This window comes from Orycteropus afer, unplaced genomic scaffold (genome assembly GCF_000298275.1).
Source record: "Orycteropus afer afer isolate SDZICR_OR568_19922 unplaced genomic scaffold, OryAfe1.0 scaffold00008, whole genome shotgun sequence".
In the NCBI taxonomy this organism is placed as follows: Eukaryota; Metazoa; Chordata; class Mammalia; order Tubulidentata; family Orycteropodidae; genus Orycteropus; species Orycteropus afer.
Window position 1 is genome coordinate 12,261,901 of NW_006921595.1, and position 21,829 is coordinate 12,283,729.

Genomic DNA, 21,829 nt, shown 5'->3' on the forward strand with positions numbered 1-21,829 from the left:
TGTGAACTGCTGTATGGAAAGTGAATTTGCTCTGTAAATCTTCACCCAAATCACAATCAATCAATAAAAGATCTAATAAATAAATAAATAAAATAACTGTTATGGGGAATATGAGAATGAGCTGATCATAGACAGCTAAAAGTACTAAAAGAAAGCACCAAAGACTCAACTGAAATGAAACTGATGTGGTAGTGACAATCTGCAACAACATTCTGCTCCGACAGTATAAAAGCATACAAGGGCTTTTAGCCAAGGTAGAGTCACCTTATTCTTCACTAGTCCTCCTTATTATGAAGGGAAACACACACACACACACACACACAAAGCTAGCCATAATACAAGAAACACACATAGGAAGATTCTGAAATGCGGAAGATGATGAAGTGCCTAAGGAACTCAAGAGTTAAGGAATGACAGTGGTGAGTTCCTTGGGTTTTCTTTTCACCTCCCTTATGCTCATGACTATGGAGTCCCTGGGTAGTACAATCAGTTAAGCACTTGACTATTAATAAAAAGGTTTGAACCCACCCAGAGACACCTCAGAAGATAAGTCAGGAGATCTGCTTCCAAATGACCACAACCTTAAAAACCCTGTGAGTATAGTTCTACTCGGCCATGAGTTAGAATTGATTCGATGGTAACTGGGTTTTTTTTGCTACCTCTCTGCAGGAGCACTGAAGTAGCCTGCAACCCAGAAGCATCAATAGGCACAGACTTAAAAAAAGCCCAAGGAAAGCCTGCTCTCTCTAGCCAAAAGATTGGAGCAAGGACAGCTTAACAAAACAGAAAATCTTTTTGATAATACCCGTTACCCCAGACAAATATCAAACAAAAAACTACAACAGTGCCATTGGTACTGAATGGAATCTGAACTTTTGATCCCACCAAACCGAAGTGAGACAAGAAAAGCCTAAGACAAAAAAAAAAAAAAAAAGCCCACTGCCAACATGTCAATTCTGACTCAGACTGACCCCCATTGGGTTTCCTAGGCTGTAAATCTTCCTCCCCAGAGCAGCTGGTGGGTTTGAACCACTGACCTTCTGATTAGCAGCCAAATGTCTTACCCACTACACCACCAGAGGTCCTTGCAGAGCCTAAAGGGAGTTGAATTTTTTCTTCACCCACCAGCAAAGAGACAGAAGAAGGCAGCAGTGCAAGACAATGCTAGTTGGCACTCTACATTACACAAAGAGGTGCTGTCAGTGCAACCCAGAGGGGAAATGAACTTTTACTCCTAACAAAATGGAAACAGCACTGTGAGGCAGTGCTAATCAGCACTCTACTTTCCCATCCTCACTGTAACAGATGTCAGCAGGGTCCAGTAGGAAGTAAAACTTCCAACTTCACAAGGCAGCAACTAGGCACAAGCAGGTGGAGTAAGACAGTGGTGAAGCAGTGCTAGTTAAGTTCACTACCCTATCCTTGGTATTTGCATCAGCAATTTGAGAGACGGGGCACAAGGAAGTATGAGTTGGCATTCTGTTTTTGCCAGGGTGGTGTCAGCAAAGTCCAACAGGGAGCTAAACATCCAACCCTATCTGGAACTATGCACTACATCACAGTGCCTGCAAAAATGAAGACTGAACAGCATGTCTCACAATAATACCCAAAATGTCCAGGATACAACAAAAAAATCACTTGTCTTACCAGGAAACAGAAAAATCTTAACTCAAATGAGGAAAAAAAACAATCATAATACCAATACCAAGATAACACAGGTATTTGGATTATCTGAAAAGTCTTTTTAAAGCAGTCACAACAAAAGTGCTCAGTGGGCAATTACAAATACAATTAAAACAAATGAGGAGGGAAAAAAAACTCAGCAAAGAAATAGAAGATATAAAAAAACAACCAAATGGAAATTTTAGAATTGAAATACACAATAAGAGAAATAAAAAGCTTATTGGGTGTGCTTAGAATTAATATGATAGAGGAAAGCATCAGTGAAGTTGAAGACAGAAAAATAGAAAACGTCCAATTTGAAAAACAACAAAAAACTAACAGAACTTCAAGAATCTAGGGAATGATAGTAGAAGATCCAAAATTCCTATCACTGGAGTCCTAGAAGAAAAGGAATATGGGGCTGAAAAAGTATTTGAAGAGATCACAGAAAACTTACCAAATTTGGCAAAAAAACAAAACCTACAAACTTAAAAAAGCTGAGCAGCCCCCAAATATGATAAACTGAAAGCAATCTACACCAAGACATGTCATATCATACTTCAGAAAACTAATAAAAATTTGCACCTACAGAGAAACATCAGATTCCTACAGAGGAATAAAAATTCAAATGACAGATTTCTCATCAGAAACAATAGAGGCCAGAAAAATGGCCCATTTTTCAAGTGGTGTCAATCCAGAATTCTACACCCACTGAAAATATTCTTTAGAAATGAAGATACTCTCAGATAAAAGAAAGCTAAGAATTCCTCATCAGCAGAACTACCCTAAAAGACTGACTAAAGGAAGTTCTTAAAACAGGAAGAAAAAGAAACGAAACTTTGCAACATCAAGAATGGAAAGGAAAGAAAAAAAAAAAAGTAATAAAATATAGGTTAATTGTAACACACTTACTGATGAAAATCAGAGACTACACCCTTCAGTATGGATCGCCCCTCAACAAAAAGAAAACAAAAAACCTCACAACAGGACCAATAAGCAACATCATGATAAATGGAGAAAAGATGACTGAAGTTGTCAAGGGTTTCACTTTACTTGGATCTACAATGGGAATAGCAGTCAAGAAAAAAATAGGGATAGACATCAGTGTAGTACACTGGGCAAAGATGTCACTTTGAAGACTAAGGTGCACTTGAGCCAACCATGGTATTTTCAATAGCCTCATATGTATGTGAGAACTGGACAATGAATAAAGAAGACTTCAGGAGAAATAATGCATTTGAGTTATGGTGCTGGCAAAAAATACAGATGTACCATGGACTTCTAGAAAAAGAGCAAATCTGTCTCAGAGGAAATATAGGCAGAATACTCCTTAGAAGTGAGGATGGCTAAACTTTGTCTCTCACGTTTTGGTCATGTTATCAAGAGAGACCAGTCCCTGGTGAAGGATATCACACTTGGTAAAGTAGAGGGTCAGCAAAAAAGAGGAAGATCCTCAATAAGATGGATTGACACAGTGGCTACAACAATGGGCTCCAACACAGCAATGATTGTAAGGATGGTGCAGGACTGGGTAGTGCTTCATTTTGTTGTATATAGGGTCGCTATGAGTCAGAACTGACTCTCTGGCACCTAACAACAATATAATATTATGACTAAAGGCACTCTGGTAGCACAATGATTAAGCACTCAGCTGCTAACCGAGAGGTCAATAGTTGGAACCCACCAGGAAGAGAACCACCTGCAGGATAAAAAACCCAACAATTTTCTCATGTTTCCTATGCTGTAAAGATTACAGCATAGGAAACAATATGGAGCAGTTTTAATCTATTACACTGGATCACTATAAATCAGAACTGATTCAACAGCACACACAACAACAACATGATAGAGTATTCTTCTCAAAACAGAGCAAAAGCCTTCAGAGTTAAAACTCTCCAAACTCTCTAAACTTGGATCCAGTAAGAAAGGGATAATAAGGTTCTCAACTGGTTCTCAGAACAGCTGCAGAATCCAAAAATACATGGAATTCCTATATAGGAAAAGGTACTAGAGATGTGAGTGGGTCCATCCAGCCTGAATCCCATAAACCTCTAGCATCCAATTCTGCAATAATGAGATCCATCATCAGTCGTCTTGGTTATATTAGAATTGCTTCCAGATTTTAGAGGTCTAACATCCATTTTCCCTCTCCCTTGATTTCTCTTAATTAGGATATTTCTGAGAAGCATTCCTAAGATTCAAGGAATTCAAGGTGAGAGACTCATCACAAGCCACATAAAGCAGGCCTCAAGAGATGACAGGATATATGATTTTTCTGTCTCTTATTTTGTGATTACTCATCAAAACAAGAATAATATTTGAAATGTACACCCATATTCTAAACTGAAGTATAAAATACATCCATGCAAGGTCTTAAGAGGACATCTCACCAAACAGCCCATAGAAGACAAGGTTAGAGATACCTTAAAAAGAGGATTAATAATATGATGTAAGGAATCTCACAGCAGTCAGTGCCATAATGTTTACTTGTAGCTTATCCATACTGTGAGTACCCCTTCAGAAACTGTCCCTCCTTGGCTTCAGTGAAGGCTATGCCTTCAAGAGCTTAATAACACATAATGTGAAGGTAAAAGGTTGTCTTGTAAGGGGACTTGAGACACCGAAATCCTGGGACAGCACCTAACTTGGGTACTTCCTCATTCTAACCCTTATCACCCTCTTATCTACACTTGAGATAATGATGTGGTCCCTCATAATGGATGTGTCCTAGTTCTCTAGTGCTGCTATAACAGAAAAACCACAAGTGGATGGCTTGTTGTTGTTGTTGTTAGGTGCCGTCGTTTCTCATAGCGACCCCATGCACAGCAGAACACAACACTGCCCGATCCCGCACCAGCTCCACGATCCCTGCTATACTTGAGCCCATCATCGCAGCCACCATGTCAATCCATCTCGTTGAAGACCTCCCCCTCTTTCGTCGACCCTCCACCCTACCAAGCATGACATCCTTCTCCAAGGAATGGTCCCTTCTGACAACATGACCAAAATAGGTGAGACGAAGTCTGGCCATTTAGCAGATGGCTTAACAAACAGGAATTTATTCTCTTATAGTTTATGGGGCTAGAAGTCCAAATTCATATCTCTGGCTCTAGGGACTGGGTGAAGGCCCTCAACCTGGGACTTCAGCTCTGCCTCGTATTCCAGGCCCACTAGAGCTAGACGTGTCTCTTAAGTCAGACTGCTGCTAGCTGCTGCTGAGCTTGGCAAACCTAAGGTAGGCAGGTTAAAAAAGCACAATCCCAAGATTGGTAGGCAATACAGCAGGCCCCTGGATCAAGTCCAGGAATTAGAGATGAGGACTCAGCCTAACACAGGATTCTGAAGTACCAAAAATCGAGAGACCTTTCTCAAAGCTTCTCCATATATACTGGAAGTAGGCCACACCTCAAAGGAAACTACTTAGCTCCTCACAGGAGATCGCACCATTGAGGTGATTACAATCTCATCATGGGAAATAACTATACCCAACTGCCAAGCACTCAAAATCAGGGCTCAGCCAAGTTGGCACACAATCTGAATTACCACAGGATGTTACGTGAATTGAGTACATTAAAGTTTATAAAGCACGTGGTTAACCTCCAAACATGAATATGTATGCTCCCAGCAAGGGAAGATGTTATCATCATGTAATAAACAGACATAATAATGTACTTAGACTAATAAATACAATGTATGCTCATATTCTAGAAAAAATAAAACATACAAAGAAATAAATTTTAAGTAAAGAAAATGAGACTTAAAAAAAAATTATGCATGTCAAGCCATAGGACACATCTACAACTGGGGTTTTTCTAAAGAAGTTAAATGGAAGAACAGAAGTAAAAGGGAATACAGGGTATAGTTTTGATGCTTTAAGATGGGACTAAGGCTGAACAAGGAAAGAAGAGAGAAATTAGGAGGTTGCTGATGGACTAGGAGAAGATGGAGACAGTGGAAAAACATTTTAGAGATTTACAAGCAGATACAGTAACAGGAGGTCTAGTGACATAGTGGTGAAACCATTCAGCTGCTAACCAAAAGATTGGCAGTTAGAACCCACCAATTGCTCCACAAAGGAAAGATAAAGCAATCTGCGTCTGTAAAGATGTACAGCCTTGGAAACCCTATGAGGCAGTTAGTTCTACTCTGTCCTATAGGATTGCTGTGAGTCAAAATCTACTCCATGGCAGTGGGGTTTGGGTTTTTTTATAGTGAGATGACAGAAAGCCTATCCAAAAAATATATAATTGGATTCTATAATTTTTTAGAAAGAAAAATTATAATCACAAAATCCTGGTTTTGGCTGGTGTGTTAGACTGGGTTCTCTAGAGAAACAAAACCAATAAAGCTTATATATAGAGAGAGAAAGAGAACTTTATCTTAGGAAAATGGCTCACACACTTATAGAAGTAGGCAAGTCCAAAGTTCTTGGATCAAACGTCAAGCTGGAGGCCTCTCCCAACTCAGGCAGCTGCAGGGGCTGAGGAGCTCAAGGTTGGCAGGCAGTATACTGGCTGTTGACTCAACCGAATAACAAATCCAAGTCACCAGGCCGAATGGCGGATTGTGCGCTCACAGATAGTTGTAGGCAACACAACAGAATTCTGATCCACAGATGAGTGTCTCTTTTCCCAGGATGTCCATAAATATACTGGAAGCAGGCCACACCCCTAGGGAAACTCCCTTTCAACGGATTGGCTGCTCAATACATATATATCTGATCTCATCATTGGAACAACCCAAATCACAAATGCTTAAACCACACAGAATTGTGGTCTAGCCAAGCTGACACACAACTCCAACTATCATAGTCCATCCCTTGTCAACTTGACAGTTGTACACATCTTCTTAACCATATATAATCTCTAAATAAGGACAATTATAACATCGTATTCACACCTAACATGATACACTAACACACGTACAACCGAAACGCATTAACCTTATTTACATTTCACAGTTCATAACAGAAGGAAGGCCCTAGGGGATGGCCTCAGGCCTAAGGCAGTCACCTGCCACACCCAAGGCTGGTGGTTCAAACCCACCAGCCGCTCCCCGCCAGGTAGCCAGGCCATCTCTTTCTAGAAGCTCTGGTAGCGTAGTGCGTAAGGCACTTGACTGCTAACCAGAAGGCTGGCACTTCAAACCCACCAGCCACTCCTCAGAAGGAAGGTTGGGCAATCTACTTCCATAGTGATACTACCACGGCAACCCAAGGAGGGGTCGCTATGAGTCAGGTCCAACTTGAAGGCATACAACAACACAGAGGGAAACAAAAATATCTGATGCACATATACAATGAAGAAATATAACAATCACAGTCCTCATTTCTGCAACTGGCCACGTGGTCGTAGCTGATACTCAAAACTATCTTCTTCCACCACCCATTCTTGCCCTCAGCAAGCACCTCAGCTGGTTGTGCTTCTTTGCCTGGTGGGGTAACCCAAACCTTCATTCCTAAAGGGTCTGGGCCATTATTGTCATATCAGAACTGGGTTGCTGTAATTTTCACTGACTTTAATCACAGGGCATGGTAGTACTAAGAGATGTCCTAAAGAATCTCCTGTATTCCGGACATATTCTTCTTTACCTCCATTATGTAATGCCAATCCAATTTCCCCTTGATAATCAGGATCTATTACACCAGACAGTACAGTAACGCCCTTCTTTGTCTGTTGATCCAGAGGCATGAGGAAGTCAAAATGGCCAGGTGGCATTCTTAATTTCCAGTTCAATGTAATCAGTATTGTGTCTCCAGGTGGGAGTATTCCTCCCTCAGGGACTAAGGTCTCCAGACCCACAGAGCATAGGGTAGCAGTCACACTTTATATTTCACCTTTTGGGGCTCGCTTAGACTTACTTAGTTATAGGTCTAGCAACAATGAATGATTAGGGTAGTTCCTGAGAAAAGTCAGCAATGTGTTCCATGGCCTCTGCCTCAGGCAATGACCCAGCAGGAATAGCTGGGTTAATCTCATCAAACTGAGGTGGAGGGGATAATGGTTTTATACGAATCCCTTCAGATGGGAGGGATTCAACAGAATTCACAGGCTCCATATCCTGACCTTCCTGACTATCTGCCCATATGTCCCCATTTCAGGTTTCAGGATCCCATTTTTTTCCCAATCAATGCCCTCACTTTAACTTCAGACACTATTCTGGGTTGGTAATTTAATTGGCGTTGTAATTCAGCCACACTTAAAATAAGACTCTGGGTTTGGTTTTTGGCAATATCAGCACTGTTACTAGAAGGCTTTCTTTCATAGCACAACTGGAAACACTGAGAGGTCTTTTATGCAGCACCTAAGCTATGACTCAGCAGCCCTGAGCTCATCTCGCTCTTTCACCACTTTGTCTAGTATAAGTAGGGCCAACCAACCAGCTTCCTTATAATCCTCATACTGACAAAATTGCAGAAAAGTATCAAATATGCGATCCCCAGAGCCTCACTTCTCACAAATGCTTGATCTACTGGTGGTGCTATTTTGCATATTAATGTTGCCACCTCATGCCACAGATTAGCAGGGCCCTCTTTACTAACAGAGGCAGGGTCATTAGTGTCCTTATGATTAATCAAATCGCAGAACCAATTTAGGAAGCCATCCTTATGATTGTGTCTCTCTAGAACCACTCTTGGTACCAAATGTGTTAGACTGGATTCTCGAGAGAAACAAAACCAGAGAGAGAGAGAGAGAGAGAGAAAGAGAAATTTATCTTAGGAAAATGGCTCACACACTTATAGAAGCTGGCAAGTCCAAAGTTCTTGGGTCAAAAGTCAAGCTGGAGGCTTTTCCCGACTCACACAGCTGCAGGGGCTGAGGAGCTCAAGGTTGGCAGGCAGTATACTGGCTGTTGACTCCAACGAATGACGAATCCAAGATCTCCAGGCCAAATGGTGGATTGTTCACTCACAGACAGTTGTAGGCAGCATAACAGAATCCCGATCCACAGAAGAGTGTCTCTTTTCCCAGGATGTCCATAAATATACTGGAAGCAGGCCACACCCCTAGTGAAACTCCGTTTCAACAGATTGGCTGCTCAAAACAAATACATCTGATCCCATCATTGGAACAACCCACATCACAATTGCTTAAACCACACAGAATTGTGGTCCAGCCAAGTTGACACACAGCTCCAACTATCACAGCTGGTGACTGAAACTGTATGAAGGTTAAGTCTCAAGTTATTAAGAAGGTCCAGAAAATCCAAGATTAGGTCATTCAGTGGGGACTAATATGACGACTAAGATCTTCTAGAGATATCACAGGACTTAGGGGAAAATAAAATCTTCATGCAAGGTTCCAAAAAATATAAAGTACAAGGGGCTATAAAAATGACAGTTCAGGACATGACCTCTGAGCCCATGAAGAAAACATGGCATCCTTTCCAAACTTAAAAAAAAAAAAGCCTAATACTTCAATTATGTAATTGAAGCTAAAATTTAAATACTCATTCTCATAAAATATAGCTATGTATTCATTCAACTAATATATGAGGACTCCCATGCATGCACTCAGTATTGTTCTAGGCACTAAGGACAGAGTAGCAAACGAGGCATACAAACCCCTGCCCCCAAAGCTTACATTCTAGTGGAAGAAACAGACAATCATAAAGATAAATAAATTTATAGTATTTAGGAGAAAAATTAAGTAAAAAAGATGGCTGCATTTTAGAGAAGGATACACTGAAAAAGTGTCGTATGAATAAAAGCAATCATTCACTTCTCTTTATTTTAAAATTATTCAGCTTCCTCACTAGCAGTAGCCCTCCCCCATAAACAATTATTTTTTCTAATATGACAACATCAGAACTGCTCTATTTAAAAAAAAAAAAAAGAAAAACTGTCTCATAGGTAATCATTTCACTTAAGAATCACATTATAATCTGAAGAAATACTAAAGAATATTAATATAAATGACTTCCTAATAAAACAACATTCCAAATGTGTGAATTAAAAAATATGGTTTATTGCTGTAGGTTGAAGGGTTGCCAATACTCAAACACTTTAATTATCTGTAGTTGATGGCAATCTTCAGAACATTTCTACCATTTAATCTGGTCTCATAACAAAAATCATCCAAAATCAAAATGCCCAGTTTTCTAGAGCTTTAACATTAACTTAACTATTCCTTTTATTTTTGTTAAAACTTTCTGAAAATCATAAAGTGACAGTAATATTCAGGCCCCTGGAATAAAATTTCTTTGGTAACGGTTCCAGGATAACTCTTCATACTATCTTTGTAAACATGATCCTTGAGTCTTATCTTTTAGCCTTTTCACGTGTTTTATACTATGTATTCTTATTAGAAGTGGAAGTTGCCTACATACATACATACACACACACAAAGAGAGCGAGCGAGTTCTGGTGGCAAAATGGGTAAGGTATTTGGCTGCTAACCAGAGGAAAGGCTGGTGATTCAAACCCACCAGCTGCTCTGCAGGAGGAAGATGACACAATCTACTTCCATAAAGAATTACAGCCTTGGAAACCCAATGGGGATTGCTTTAAGTCAGAATCAACTTGATGGCAGTGAATTTGGTTTATATAAAAAGAGAGAGACAGAGAGGCAGAGGCAGAGACAGAGGCAGAGAGAGAACAACATATAGTAGATATTTCATTTTGGCTTTAATTTACATTTCACTAAGGAGACAAACATGTCTGTCAGTTTGTCACCCTGTGGTGGCTTACATGTCACTGTGAGGCTGGAGGTTTTGCCACCATGTTGCAAAATGCCAGCAGGGTTACCCATGGTGGAGAGGTTTCAGCACAGCCTCCAGGGTAGGACAGACTTGGAGGAAGGAAGAAGCCATCCATTTCTTGAACAATTGGCCAGTGAAAACCTTATGAACAGCAGTGAAACACGGTCTGATATATTAGTGGAAAACTTAATGAATAGCCCTGAAACACTGTCCAATATACTGCTGGAACATGAGACCATCAGGTCGGAAGTGACTCCAAATTTGACTGGGGAAGAGCTGACTTCTCAAAGTAGAGACCACCTTAATGATATGGATAGAGTAAAGCTTTCAGGATCTCCACTGGCTGATGTGGCAAGACTCAAAATGAGTAGAAACAGATGCAAACAACCATTAATAACTGGAACATGGAATGTATGAAGTATGAATCTAGGATAATTGGAAGTTGTCAAAAATGAAATGGAATTGCATAAAGATCAATATCCTAGGCATTAGTGAGCTGAAAAGGACCAGTTTTGACAATTCTGAATCAGACAACCATATGATCTACTATGCCAGGAATGACAATTTGGAGAGGAATGGTATGGCATTCATCGTCACAAAGAGTGTTTCAAGATCTGTCCTGAAGTACAGTGCTGTCAGTGATAGGATAATATCCATATGCCTACAAGGAAGACCAGTTAATACTACTATTATTCAAATTTACACACCAACCACCAAAGCCAAAGATAAAGAAATTGAAGATTTCTACCAACTTCTGCAGTCTGAAATTGACCGAACATGCAATCAGGATGTGTTGATAATCACTGGTGACTGGAATGCAAAAGTTGGAAACAAAAAAAAAAGTTACCGGTAGTTGGAAAATATGGCCTTGTGATAGAAATAATGCTATGGATCACATGATAGAATTTTGCAAGACCAATGACTTACTCATTGCAATACCTTTTTTCAACAACATAAGCAACAACTATACACGTGGACTTCGCCACATGGAATACACAGGAATCAGACTGACAACCTCTGTGGCAAGAAGCAATAGCGAAGTTCAATATCTTCGGCCAAAACAAGGCCAAGAGCTGATTGTGGAACAGACCATCAACTGCTAATACACAAGTTCAAGCTGAAGTTGAAGACAACTAAAACAAGTCCATGACAGCCAAAATATGACCTTGATAATATCACTCCTGAATTTAGAGACCATTTAAAAAACAGATTTGATGCACTGAACATCAATGACCGAAAACCCTAAGAATTGTGGGATGACATCAAGAACATCATCTATGAAGAAACCAAGAGGTCATTAAAAAAACAAGAAAGGAAGAAAAGACCAAAATGGATGTCAGAAGAGACTGTGAAACTTGTCCTTGAGTGGAGAGCAGCTAAAGCAAATGGAAGACATGACAAGATAAAAGAGCTGAACAGAAGATTTCAAAGAGCAGCGCTATCAGACAAAGCCAATTACTATCATGAAATGTGAAAAGACCTGGAGTTGGAAAAACAAAAGGGAAGAACACACTCGGCATTTCTCAAGCTGAAAAAACTGAGGAAAAAATTTAAGCCTCAAGTTGCAATATTGAAAGATTGTATCGGCAAAATATTGAATGATGCAGGAAGCATCAAAAGAAGATGGAAGGAATACAAAGAGTCACTGTACCAAAAAGAATTGGTTGATCTTCACCTATTTCAGGAGGTGGGTATGATCAAGAAGCAATGGTATCAAAGGAAGAAGTCAAAGCTGCACTGAGGGAACTGTCGAAGAAGAAGGCTCCAAGAATTGACAGAATACCCACTGAAATGTTTCAACAAACGGATGCCCCACTGGAGGCACTCACTTGGCTATGCCAAGAGATCTGGAAGACAGCTACCTGGCCAACTGACTGGAAGAGATCAATATTTGTACCTATTCCAAAGAAAGGTAATCCTACAGACCATGGACATTATCAAACAATATCATTAATATCACATGCAAGTAAAATCTTACTGAAGACAATTCAAAAATGGATGCAGCAGTATACTGACAGAAAGTTTCCAGAAATGTAAGCTGGATTCAGAAGAGGACATGGAATGAGGGGTATTACTGCTGATGTCAGATGGATCTTAGCTAAAAGCAAAGAATACCAGAAAGATACTTAATTATGTTTTATTGACTATGCAAAAGCATTCAATTGTGCAGATCATAACAAATTATGGATAACATTGAGAAGAATGGGAATTCCAGAACACTTGATTTTACTCATAAAGAATCTGTACACAGATCAGGAGGCTGTCGTTCAAACAGAACAAGGGGATACTGCATGGTTCAAAATCAAGAAAGGAGTGCACCAAGGTTGTATCCTTTCACCATACTTACTCAACTTGTATCCTGACCAAATAATTCAAGAAGCTAGATTATAAGAAGAACATGGCATCAGAATTGGAGAAAGACTCATTAACAACCTGTGATACACAGATGACACAACTTTGCTTGCTGAAAGTGAGGATGACTTAAAGTACTTACTGATGACGATTAAAGACTACAGTTTGCAATATGGATTATACCTCATTATAAAGAAAACAAAAATCCTCACAACTGGACCAATAAGCAGCATCACCATAATTGAAGACTGAGGTTGTCAAGGATTTCATATTACTTGGTTCTACAACCAAAACCAATGGAAACAGCAGACAAGACCATCAGACGACATATTGCATTGGGCAAATCAGCTGCAAAAGACCTCTTTCAAGTGCTGAAGAGCAAAGATGTCTCCTTGAAGACTAAGGTGCACGTAATCCAAGCCACAGTATTTTCAATTGCCTCTTATGCATGTGAGAGCTAGACAATGAATAAAGAAGACCGAAGAAGTGATGCTTTTGAGTTGTGGTGTTGCAAAAGGATGCTAAGAGTACCATGGTCTGCTAAAAGGACTAACAAATCTGTCCTGGAAGAAGTGTACCTGGAATGCTCCTAGGAGGCAAGAATGGCCAGACTTTGTCTCACTTACTTTGGTCATGTTATCAAAAGGAACCACTCCCTGGAGAAGGATATAATGCTTGGTAAAGTGGAGGGTCAACAGAAAGAGAAGGCCCTCAACGAGGCAAATAGACACAGTGGCTGCAATGATGGGCTCAGGTATAGCAAGGATTGTGAGGCTGGCACAAGACCAGGCAGTGTTTCATTCTGCTGTGCATAAGGTTGTTATGAATCAGAGACAACTCAACAGCACCTAACAACAACAATGATCCTGGAGCTCAAGTGGCATAATGGATAAGGCACTAGACTGCTAACTGGAAGGTCAGTAGTTCAAATCCACCAGCTGCTCCGCAGAAAGAAGACTGGGCAATCTACCGTAAAGATTTATAGCCTCGGTAACCCAATGGGGTCACTATGAGTCAAAATCAACTCGATGGAAGTGAGTTTGTTTTTTTGAGTAAAGATCCTGAACATCTTTTCACATGCTTATTTACTATCTCAGTATCTTCTTTGGTAAAGTATCTGTTTAAATATTTTGCCCATATTTTAATTGAGTTATTTTCTTATTACTGAGTTGTAAGAATTCTTTAGAATCTTTAGTCTTTCATCATGTATACATTTTGCAAATATTTTCTCCCAGTCTGTGGCTTGCCTTTTAATTTTTATAAAAGTCTTCTGAAAAACAAAAGTTTTAAATTTTAATGACATCTAAATTATGAGTTTGTTTTCTTTTATATAAAGTTGATGCTTTTTGTGTCCTATTTGAAAAATCTTTGCCAAACCTAAAGTTTTTCTCCTATGGTCTCTTCTAGAAGTTCTGGAGGCTTACGTTTGTTTTTTTTTGTTGTTGTTGTTTTTTGTTTTTGTTTTTTTTGCAGTGTTCTCTCTCCTTCCCTCCCATCTCTGGTAACGAACAAAAAAAGTTTCTTCTACATGTAAGGAAACTTTCTTTGTTGGTTATTAGAGACTTAGTTTTACATTTAGATCTGTGATACATCTTAATTTTAATACATGCTACAAGGAATGAATCAAAGTTTATTTTTTACATATGCATATCGAGTTGCTCCAGTACCATTTGTTATAAAGACTATCCTGTCCTTCATAGAATTGCCTTGGCACCTTTTTCAAAAATCAGTTGACTGCATACATGTGGGTCTGTATCTAGTATGTCTATTTATTCCTTTGATGTATTTGTCTAATTTTATACCACCAAAATACTGTCTTTACTTACTGTAATTTTATTAAATCTTGAAAAGTAGTATAAGTCCTACAATTTTGTTCTTTTTAAGATTATTTTGGCTATCCTAGGTCCTTTGCATTTTCATATAAATTATAGAACCAATTATTAATTTCTTTCACACACACATACTAAAAAGGCCTATTAGCATTTTTATTGGAAAATGCTATGGATTGTACTGAATCTATAGACCAACTTGGTGAAAACTAGTATTCATATAACACTGAGTCTATGTGCACACACTCCTAGGCTAGAACCTCCAGAGAAATCAATGTTGACTACAAGTCAAAACTGATATCTTTGCCTTCTTAGCACTTGATCCCTCATGATTCACAGGAACAATGATCTTAAACCACAGATAAGAAATAGGTATTTAGTTTACACTAAAAGCAGGAACATTTACCTAAGGCTCATTTATTTTCAACATATACATGAACTGCTTCTCGATAAATATAAGACAAAATCATTTCAGTCTTGCCTTTAATAAAACTAAAACAATGCCATGATACTTAGAATACTTATCAAGCCACTTGGTAGAAAGTACACAATATACTAATAACTAAAAGGGACAGAAGTAAATCAATGGTTTATGATAAAATTTAACAGAAACCCCAATTTCCTACTAGGTGGTGGTTGTTGTTGCTGTTATGTGCCGTTGAGTCGGACCCAACTCACAGCAACCCTTCCTTGGGTTTCCAAGGCAGTATTACTATGGAAATAGATGGCCCAACCTTCCTTCTGAGGAGAGGCTGGTGGGTTTGAGCCACCAGCCTTCTGGTTAGCAGTCACGTGCTTTTAGGCACTATGCTACCAGAGCTCCTTATACTAGATACCACTGCTTTTTATCCAGAGTTATATGCTGAAAAGAACTACCTTACAAATTGAAATATGCATATAAATGATTGATCTATTTAAACAAACAAACAAACAAAAAAAAAAACTAACATACCCACAATAAAAGGCAGCCATAAGCATACAGGTCTGAACTTGGAGAAGGAGGTTTTCCCATTTTCAACTCAGGTGATATCAAACTTAAATCACCAACCATCATGTTCACTGAGGTACGCTGACTCTACAAAAACAGTATGTTAAATATTTTAGAGACAACATAATTGAGTTGGCTTTTTGTGAAGTTCTCTGCATTCAATCCACACACAAAAAAAGGCAAATTTATTTGAAATAATTTTGTTTTGAATGAAATTATTTTACATATAAATTTTATGAATAATTTTAATGAAAAAAAAAATCATTCTCTTGCTCTCAATATTTTAGCTAAATTTCTGCTATTCTAAATTACTCTTAAGTATCAGTCTCATAAAATAAATACTGAGACTATCATTATATTTATAATATAGATTAGGTAGAATCAAACCAACCATTGACTATTTGATTTGGTACTGTCATTTTTTTTAAAAAAAAACAAATCTTCTAAGGGCAAGTGACCATGCTATTTTCTAAGTCCAAATAATGAAATTTCAAAATTCTAAATTAAAAGATACTGAAATTCTACAAAGTATTTTCCTTCCTTACTGATCCTTTCCTAAATATACCATTTCAAAAATGTCACAGGATGTTCAACGATTAGAATATGAACCCTGAGTTCAGACAGATCTTGGCTACACCCCTAATTTCCCACTTATTTGTTGTGTGACCTTGGGTTTTAACTTTTTTGAACTTTAATTAATTCTTTAAAAGAAAATAACATCTACTTTATAGAGTTATTGAATTATAAAAGTAATTAGCACAATGCCTAGCACACAGCAGATGTATCAGTAAGTATTATCTTTTTTCCAAATCTATCTTGACTCTTGCTTCACAAAGTGTGGTCCCAAGACCAGCAGCCATGGGTATCACCTGGGAGCTTGTTAGAAATGCAGCATCTCCATCCCAGAAAAGCTGAATAAAAATTTACATTTTAACAAGAACCCCAGGTGATTCTTATGCCCTTTAATATTTGAAAAGCAATGATGTTGACTACAAACTACTTTCCAAATATCTCTTCTTTGTTAATATTCACTTCAATCTGAAAGTGGTGTGAAAAAAATGGAACATAAGGTAAATTTAATTACTATTTCAAATTAGATCATTTTAATGTTCTGGAGATAACAACAGCTGACAAATTAGTATAAAGGAGGAAGAGTAATTCTTAGAGTAATAATGTGTCTACAGCTATGTAAATGATATGCTCAAAAGTTAAACAAACAAGAATTTCCCTAAAAGCGGAGGATTTTTTGAAACTCATAATTTAGTTATCTTCCTTAGGCTGTCCTCTTAATTTTCAAATAAATTAATGTAGTCAGATAAATATTACAGCAAATCTATTTTGTATAAATCCTGCATATTCCAGTATTTGATTACAGCTTTATATTTTCACTTTCTCATTTTGAAACACCTTATGAAAACTATTGAGTTTACATACACACAAGTGGTATTATCCTATGACTTATAGATGACAAAGTATAAAGCATGTCAAAAGAGAATTGCTTGGACAACAAGAGCAAAAGGTGACCAAGAATGTGGAGAACTGGAACCCTCATACGTTTCTGGTGGGAATGTAAAATGCTGCAGAATAAAATAAAATGCTGCCCACGTAAAAACTGGTACATGAATCTTCACAACCTATTATTCACAATAATCAAAAAGTAGAAACCACTAAGATATCCATCAGCTGACAGATAAACTGTGGCATATCCATATGAAGAAATATTATTCAACCACAAAAAGGAATAAAATTCTGATACATTCTACAACACAGGTAAACACTGAAAACAGTATGATAAGTGAAAGCAGCTTATCATAAAAAGCCACATATTGTATGATTCCACTTATATCAAATGTCAAAAACAGGTGTCAAATCCATAGAAATATGGAACCATAGTGGTTTCCAGGGACTGCAGGCAAAAGAGAATGAGTAATGATTCCAAACAGGTAAGGGGTTTGTTTAGGGGTGATAAAAATGTTCTTGAATTAAACAGTGGTGATCAATGTACAGCTTTGTGAATATACTTCAAACCACTGAATTATATACTTTAAAAGTCAACTTTATGGTATGTGAATATTACCTCAATAAAGATATTCTTTTTTAAAAAAAGGAAGTGCTCTCCTATGATCATGTAAGACTATATATTTTACCAATTAAAAAAATTACAAGATTTAATTGTCTTTACTTGTCTGATCTTTGCTCTCTCTATAGAATGTCTGTTCCGAGTTAATATGGCACCAAATTAATAGCCAGTTAGACAGAAAAGTCCAAGTTTCCTAAGTGAGGATTTTAAGAATACCCATTATTAATCAAAACATAGTTAAGTATGTATTTCTAAATTTAATCTGGGGGTAAGAGGGAAGGCATACCAGTAGAGGAGGGTATTGAGATGGCTACCTAGTTTTCCTTGCATTTCCTAGCAATTTCTTGATGACGATAAAAAAAAAAAAAAAAATTGATTAATGTAGGTAATGTCCTTGACTGTAACATTAGGTTGCTACTAAAACTTAGTTAAAAAATACAATGCTGGTTACCAGATAATTGCTTGCACCATGACATACCTTAGCCAAGAAAAAGACCCTATCATAGACTGTCATATCATGTATAAGTAAACTACTGCCTAATACTACTAAATGAAGTCTAGAACCTATTTTTAAATGCTATTTTACCACAGATTTGGTGAAGTCAAAATCTCCAACAATTCCTTGTTCACGGTTTAAAGCAAATACATTGTTCTGATGAAGTGATCCATGAATTATGTCAGCCTTGTGCAATGTATGCAGACCCTGGGCAACACCTTTCATGACCTTTAAAATCTCCTACAAGTAAGTACATACAAAAGAGATCAAGAAGTAGGAAAATAATTTTAATACTTGAACTAACTCTCTAATTAAAAGACTGTTCCAAAAGTGAGTAACGCTTCCTCCACAATTAATCTTTAATAGGAATACAACATAAAGGAAGAATTGCAAGTTGGATGAAGTCCTGATTATGAAAATAGTGGCATGGTGCCTAAGGCATTTGACTACTAACCAAAAGGTTGGCAGTTCAAACCCACCAACCACTCCACAGAAGGAAGACTGGGCAATCTACTTCCATAAAGATTCCATCTCAAAGACCCAAAGAAGGTCACTATGAGTCAGAATTGACTCGATAGCAGTGAGTATACACACACACACACACACACGTACATTCATACATACTTACATATATATATATATATATATATATGTATATATACATACACACACATACCTATATATATATATATATATACACACATATATATATATATATATATATATATATATATATATATACATACACACACACACACTCTATTGTGTCTAAGATTTAAATTGAAAAAAATGACCATGTAAATTAAAAAAAATGGAAATAGTGTTACTAGTTAGGAAAAGCCAAGGCCTCTTCTATTACTAATACTAACCCTAAATGAGGTAGTTGTCATCAAGTCATAGTGACTCCACGCATGTTAGAGCACAACTGTGCTCTGTAAGGTTTGCAATAGCTGATTGTTTAGAAACAGATCACCAGCCTCTTCTTCCAAGGTACCTCTGGGTGGACTCTAACCCTGTTTTTAGGTTAGGAGCCATGCATGTTAACCATTTATACTACCCAGGGATTCCAAGCAGCCGCTTAAGCACTTATAAGACCAAGTACTATGCTAGGCAATTTACATACATTACAGCTTAATAGTTCTAAGTATGGGCTTTGGAACCAGAGAGACAAGCTTTGGAATCAGAGACTTGAGTTCAAGTCCCAACTCCACCCTCTGGCTACAAGTCACTTAATCCCTCTAAACTTAATTTTTCTCATCTGCAAAATGGAATAATTCACATCACAAAGTTGATATGACAACAACGCAAATCAAAATTTTTGCACAGTTTATAACGTGTGGAATAAAATATGCCCTCAATAAATATTAGGTGTTATTTTCTCATTTAATATATCCATGGAAATAGTGTTTTTTACTTACTTCTGAAGTTAAAGGCATACTGGCTTGAATAGCACTCAGGTTTGCCCTGGGATAGTATGGGACCATCAGATAAGCCATAGGATCAGACTAATAAGCAAAACAGATGAATACAAAATGTGACTTAAAAGTGAAAAAGTCTTCAACGTACTTTTACTATATATTGATTTCTACAAGACACTTTTTGCTTTATGTCACTTTTTGCTTTATGTCAAAAGGATTGAGTTATTGCTTTAAAATTTATTATAAATAAAATGTGTTCTGCAAAAGGTTGGCATATGAACTTTACCTTACACAAAAACAGGAATATCAATGGTAGTAACCCAGATTCTTCTTCAGCTTCTCTCCAAGCTCTGTGATAAGCTGCCGCTCTATGAATCACCTTGGCTTCTGTGTCAACATCCACAGAATAGCCCTAGTACCAAAAGAAACAGAATTGGTAACTCCAAGATTAAAATTACTATGCTAATTCCATCATTCCAACTTAAACATAAAAATGATTTTCATATAAAACATGTAAATTATATCTAATTTTATCTTTTAATTTTATAAGTATTGAGTCTTCCATCTACTCTGGATACTGTAATAAGGCAAGGGAAGAACAATTCTACCTATAGGTTAGCCACTATGGCCAAATTAATTATCTTATTATCACAATTAACAGTTTCTCAGTTCAGTGAAGAAATCAAGGAGTATTACACTGTATTGGCAAAGAAATTGAGATTTCAAAGAGAAAAGCAAGAACTTTAAAAAAAAAAAAGAAGAAGAAAAGAAAGAGAACAGAATTTAATAGGGTTTACCCTAAAAATGAAAGCAAATACATCCTATTAAACCATGTATTATTTAGGGAAACTTTAAACTCAAAAGTAGTTCCGGCAACCACATTGGATACACAATCATCATGCCAGTAAACTCAGATACTTTTAGCAAACAAAAAGTGAGTTTTTACTTTGCTATACTTCTGAATCTCTCACAAAACACAACAACTTACCTTTAAAAGAATCATCTGCCCATTAACCTCAGAACATACCAGAGGCCGCTTGCTGCTAAGTTCCTTCATGGGCTCAGCATCAAGAAGATCTCGTTCCAAGCTCATGGTAAGAAGACCATCAGAGTTCTAGACACAAGTTTTTGTTACAGTTGAACAATCTAAATAATCCAAGCACTTTTAAATCATCTAATTAATTAGTTAAATGTTATTAAACAGATTGGACATCATCAAGTCTATAGGGGAAACTAATAAAATAAAAATATTTAAAGGTTTATATTTTTTCCAGTTTCTGGCCTCCCATCCAAAGTGTAATCACCACACATTCATTTAATTGCTGCTACAGATCTAGAACAGATTCTGGAGACGACTGGGACTACCTCACACATGCTTCTGAGGAAACCCTGAAATTTACTTGAAAAAGTCGTATGTTTTCTAATATTAAAATGAAAAAAAAAAGTTGCTGTACAATGGGAATGAGATCTTTAAAAATTAGGACTACTATGTAAACCTCTGCCACTGTTTTAAATGGGGTCCTCAAAAGTGAAAATAGCTTTCATATATTTTGATTCTACTAGATATTCCTCGGAAGGAAGGTTGGGCAATCTACTTCCATAGTGATACTGCCTCGAAAACCCAAGGAGGGGTCGCTATGAGTCGGATCCGACTCGACAGCACATAATAACAACAACAACAGATACTCCTGCTCTTTGTTAAAAGGAATAATTTTTACACTACAATCAGATAGTCAACATGTTAAATCAAGTTAAGTTTTATTGTATGGTAAGTAGTTTTAGCAAGAGGGTTGTGGGAATATTTTATGAGTTTTATTAAGGTGTTGTCCATATAATTAATCCACCATATTATATAATCAGTGCCTATAAAGAATAATTTCTAAACATAAAGTACAATTAAACATCTTAAAGGCTTTCATAAACCATGATTTAAACCTTTTTGTAATACTGTGCAATAAAGTAGAATGGCATATTTTCAAAAAAAATCTTTAATTTGCAAGTCCTATATATTCACTATATAAGACTTACAAAATTTCTACATAAGTCTGTAGAGTTTCAAGACACTATTTTCACCCATACAACATGACATAGTCACTAAAAGCCAGAATTAATTAATTCCCAAGGAAAAACATCATTTTAAAGTCTAGTCTTGAAAGACCTTACAGTAATGCTTAACAATTTAAGAGACTTTAATCTTACATATTTATAATAATAAAATCACGTCTACATCAATATCCCCTTCTGTAATACATTCTAAGTTATCTCTATGGATTTAATGGCAGTTGTAAAGAATATCTCAAAAAA

At 37.2% G+C, this 21,829-nt stretch overlaps 1 protein-coding gene across 1 annotated transcript in view; it reads right to left on the minus strand.

Annotated features, from left to right (window-relative positions):
- Positions 1–21,829, minus strand: part of STK31 (serine/threonine kinase 31) — a 174,147-nt gene that overhangs the window by 37,822 nt on the left and 114,496 nt on the right. Inside the window, exons 17-21 of the mRNA XM_007946528.1 lie at positions 20,514–20,639; positions 19,812–19,937; positions 19,526–19,612; positions 18,198–18,347; positions 15,496–15,618 (exon numbers count right to left, since the gene is read on the minus strand). Of these exons, the coding sequence (XP_007944719.1) occupies positions 15,496–15,618; positions 18,198–18,347; positions 19,526–19,612; positions 19,812–19,937; positions 20,514–20,639 (612 nt within the window). The remainder of the gene's footprint in view (positions 1–15,495; positions 15,619–18,197; positions 18,348–19,525; positions 19,613–19,811; positions 19,938–20,513; positions 20,640–21,829) is intronic.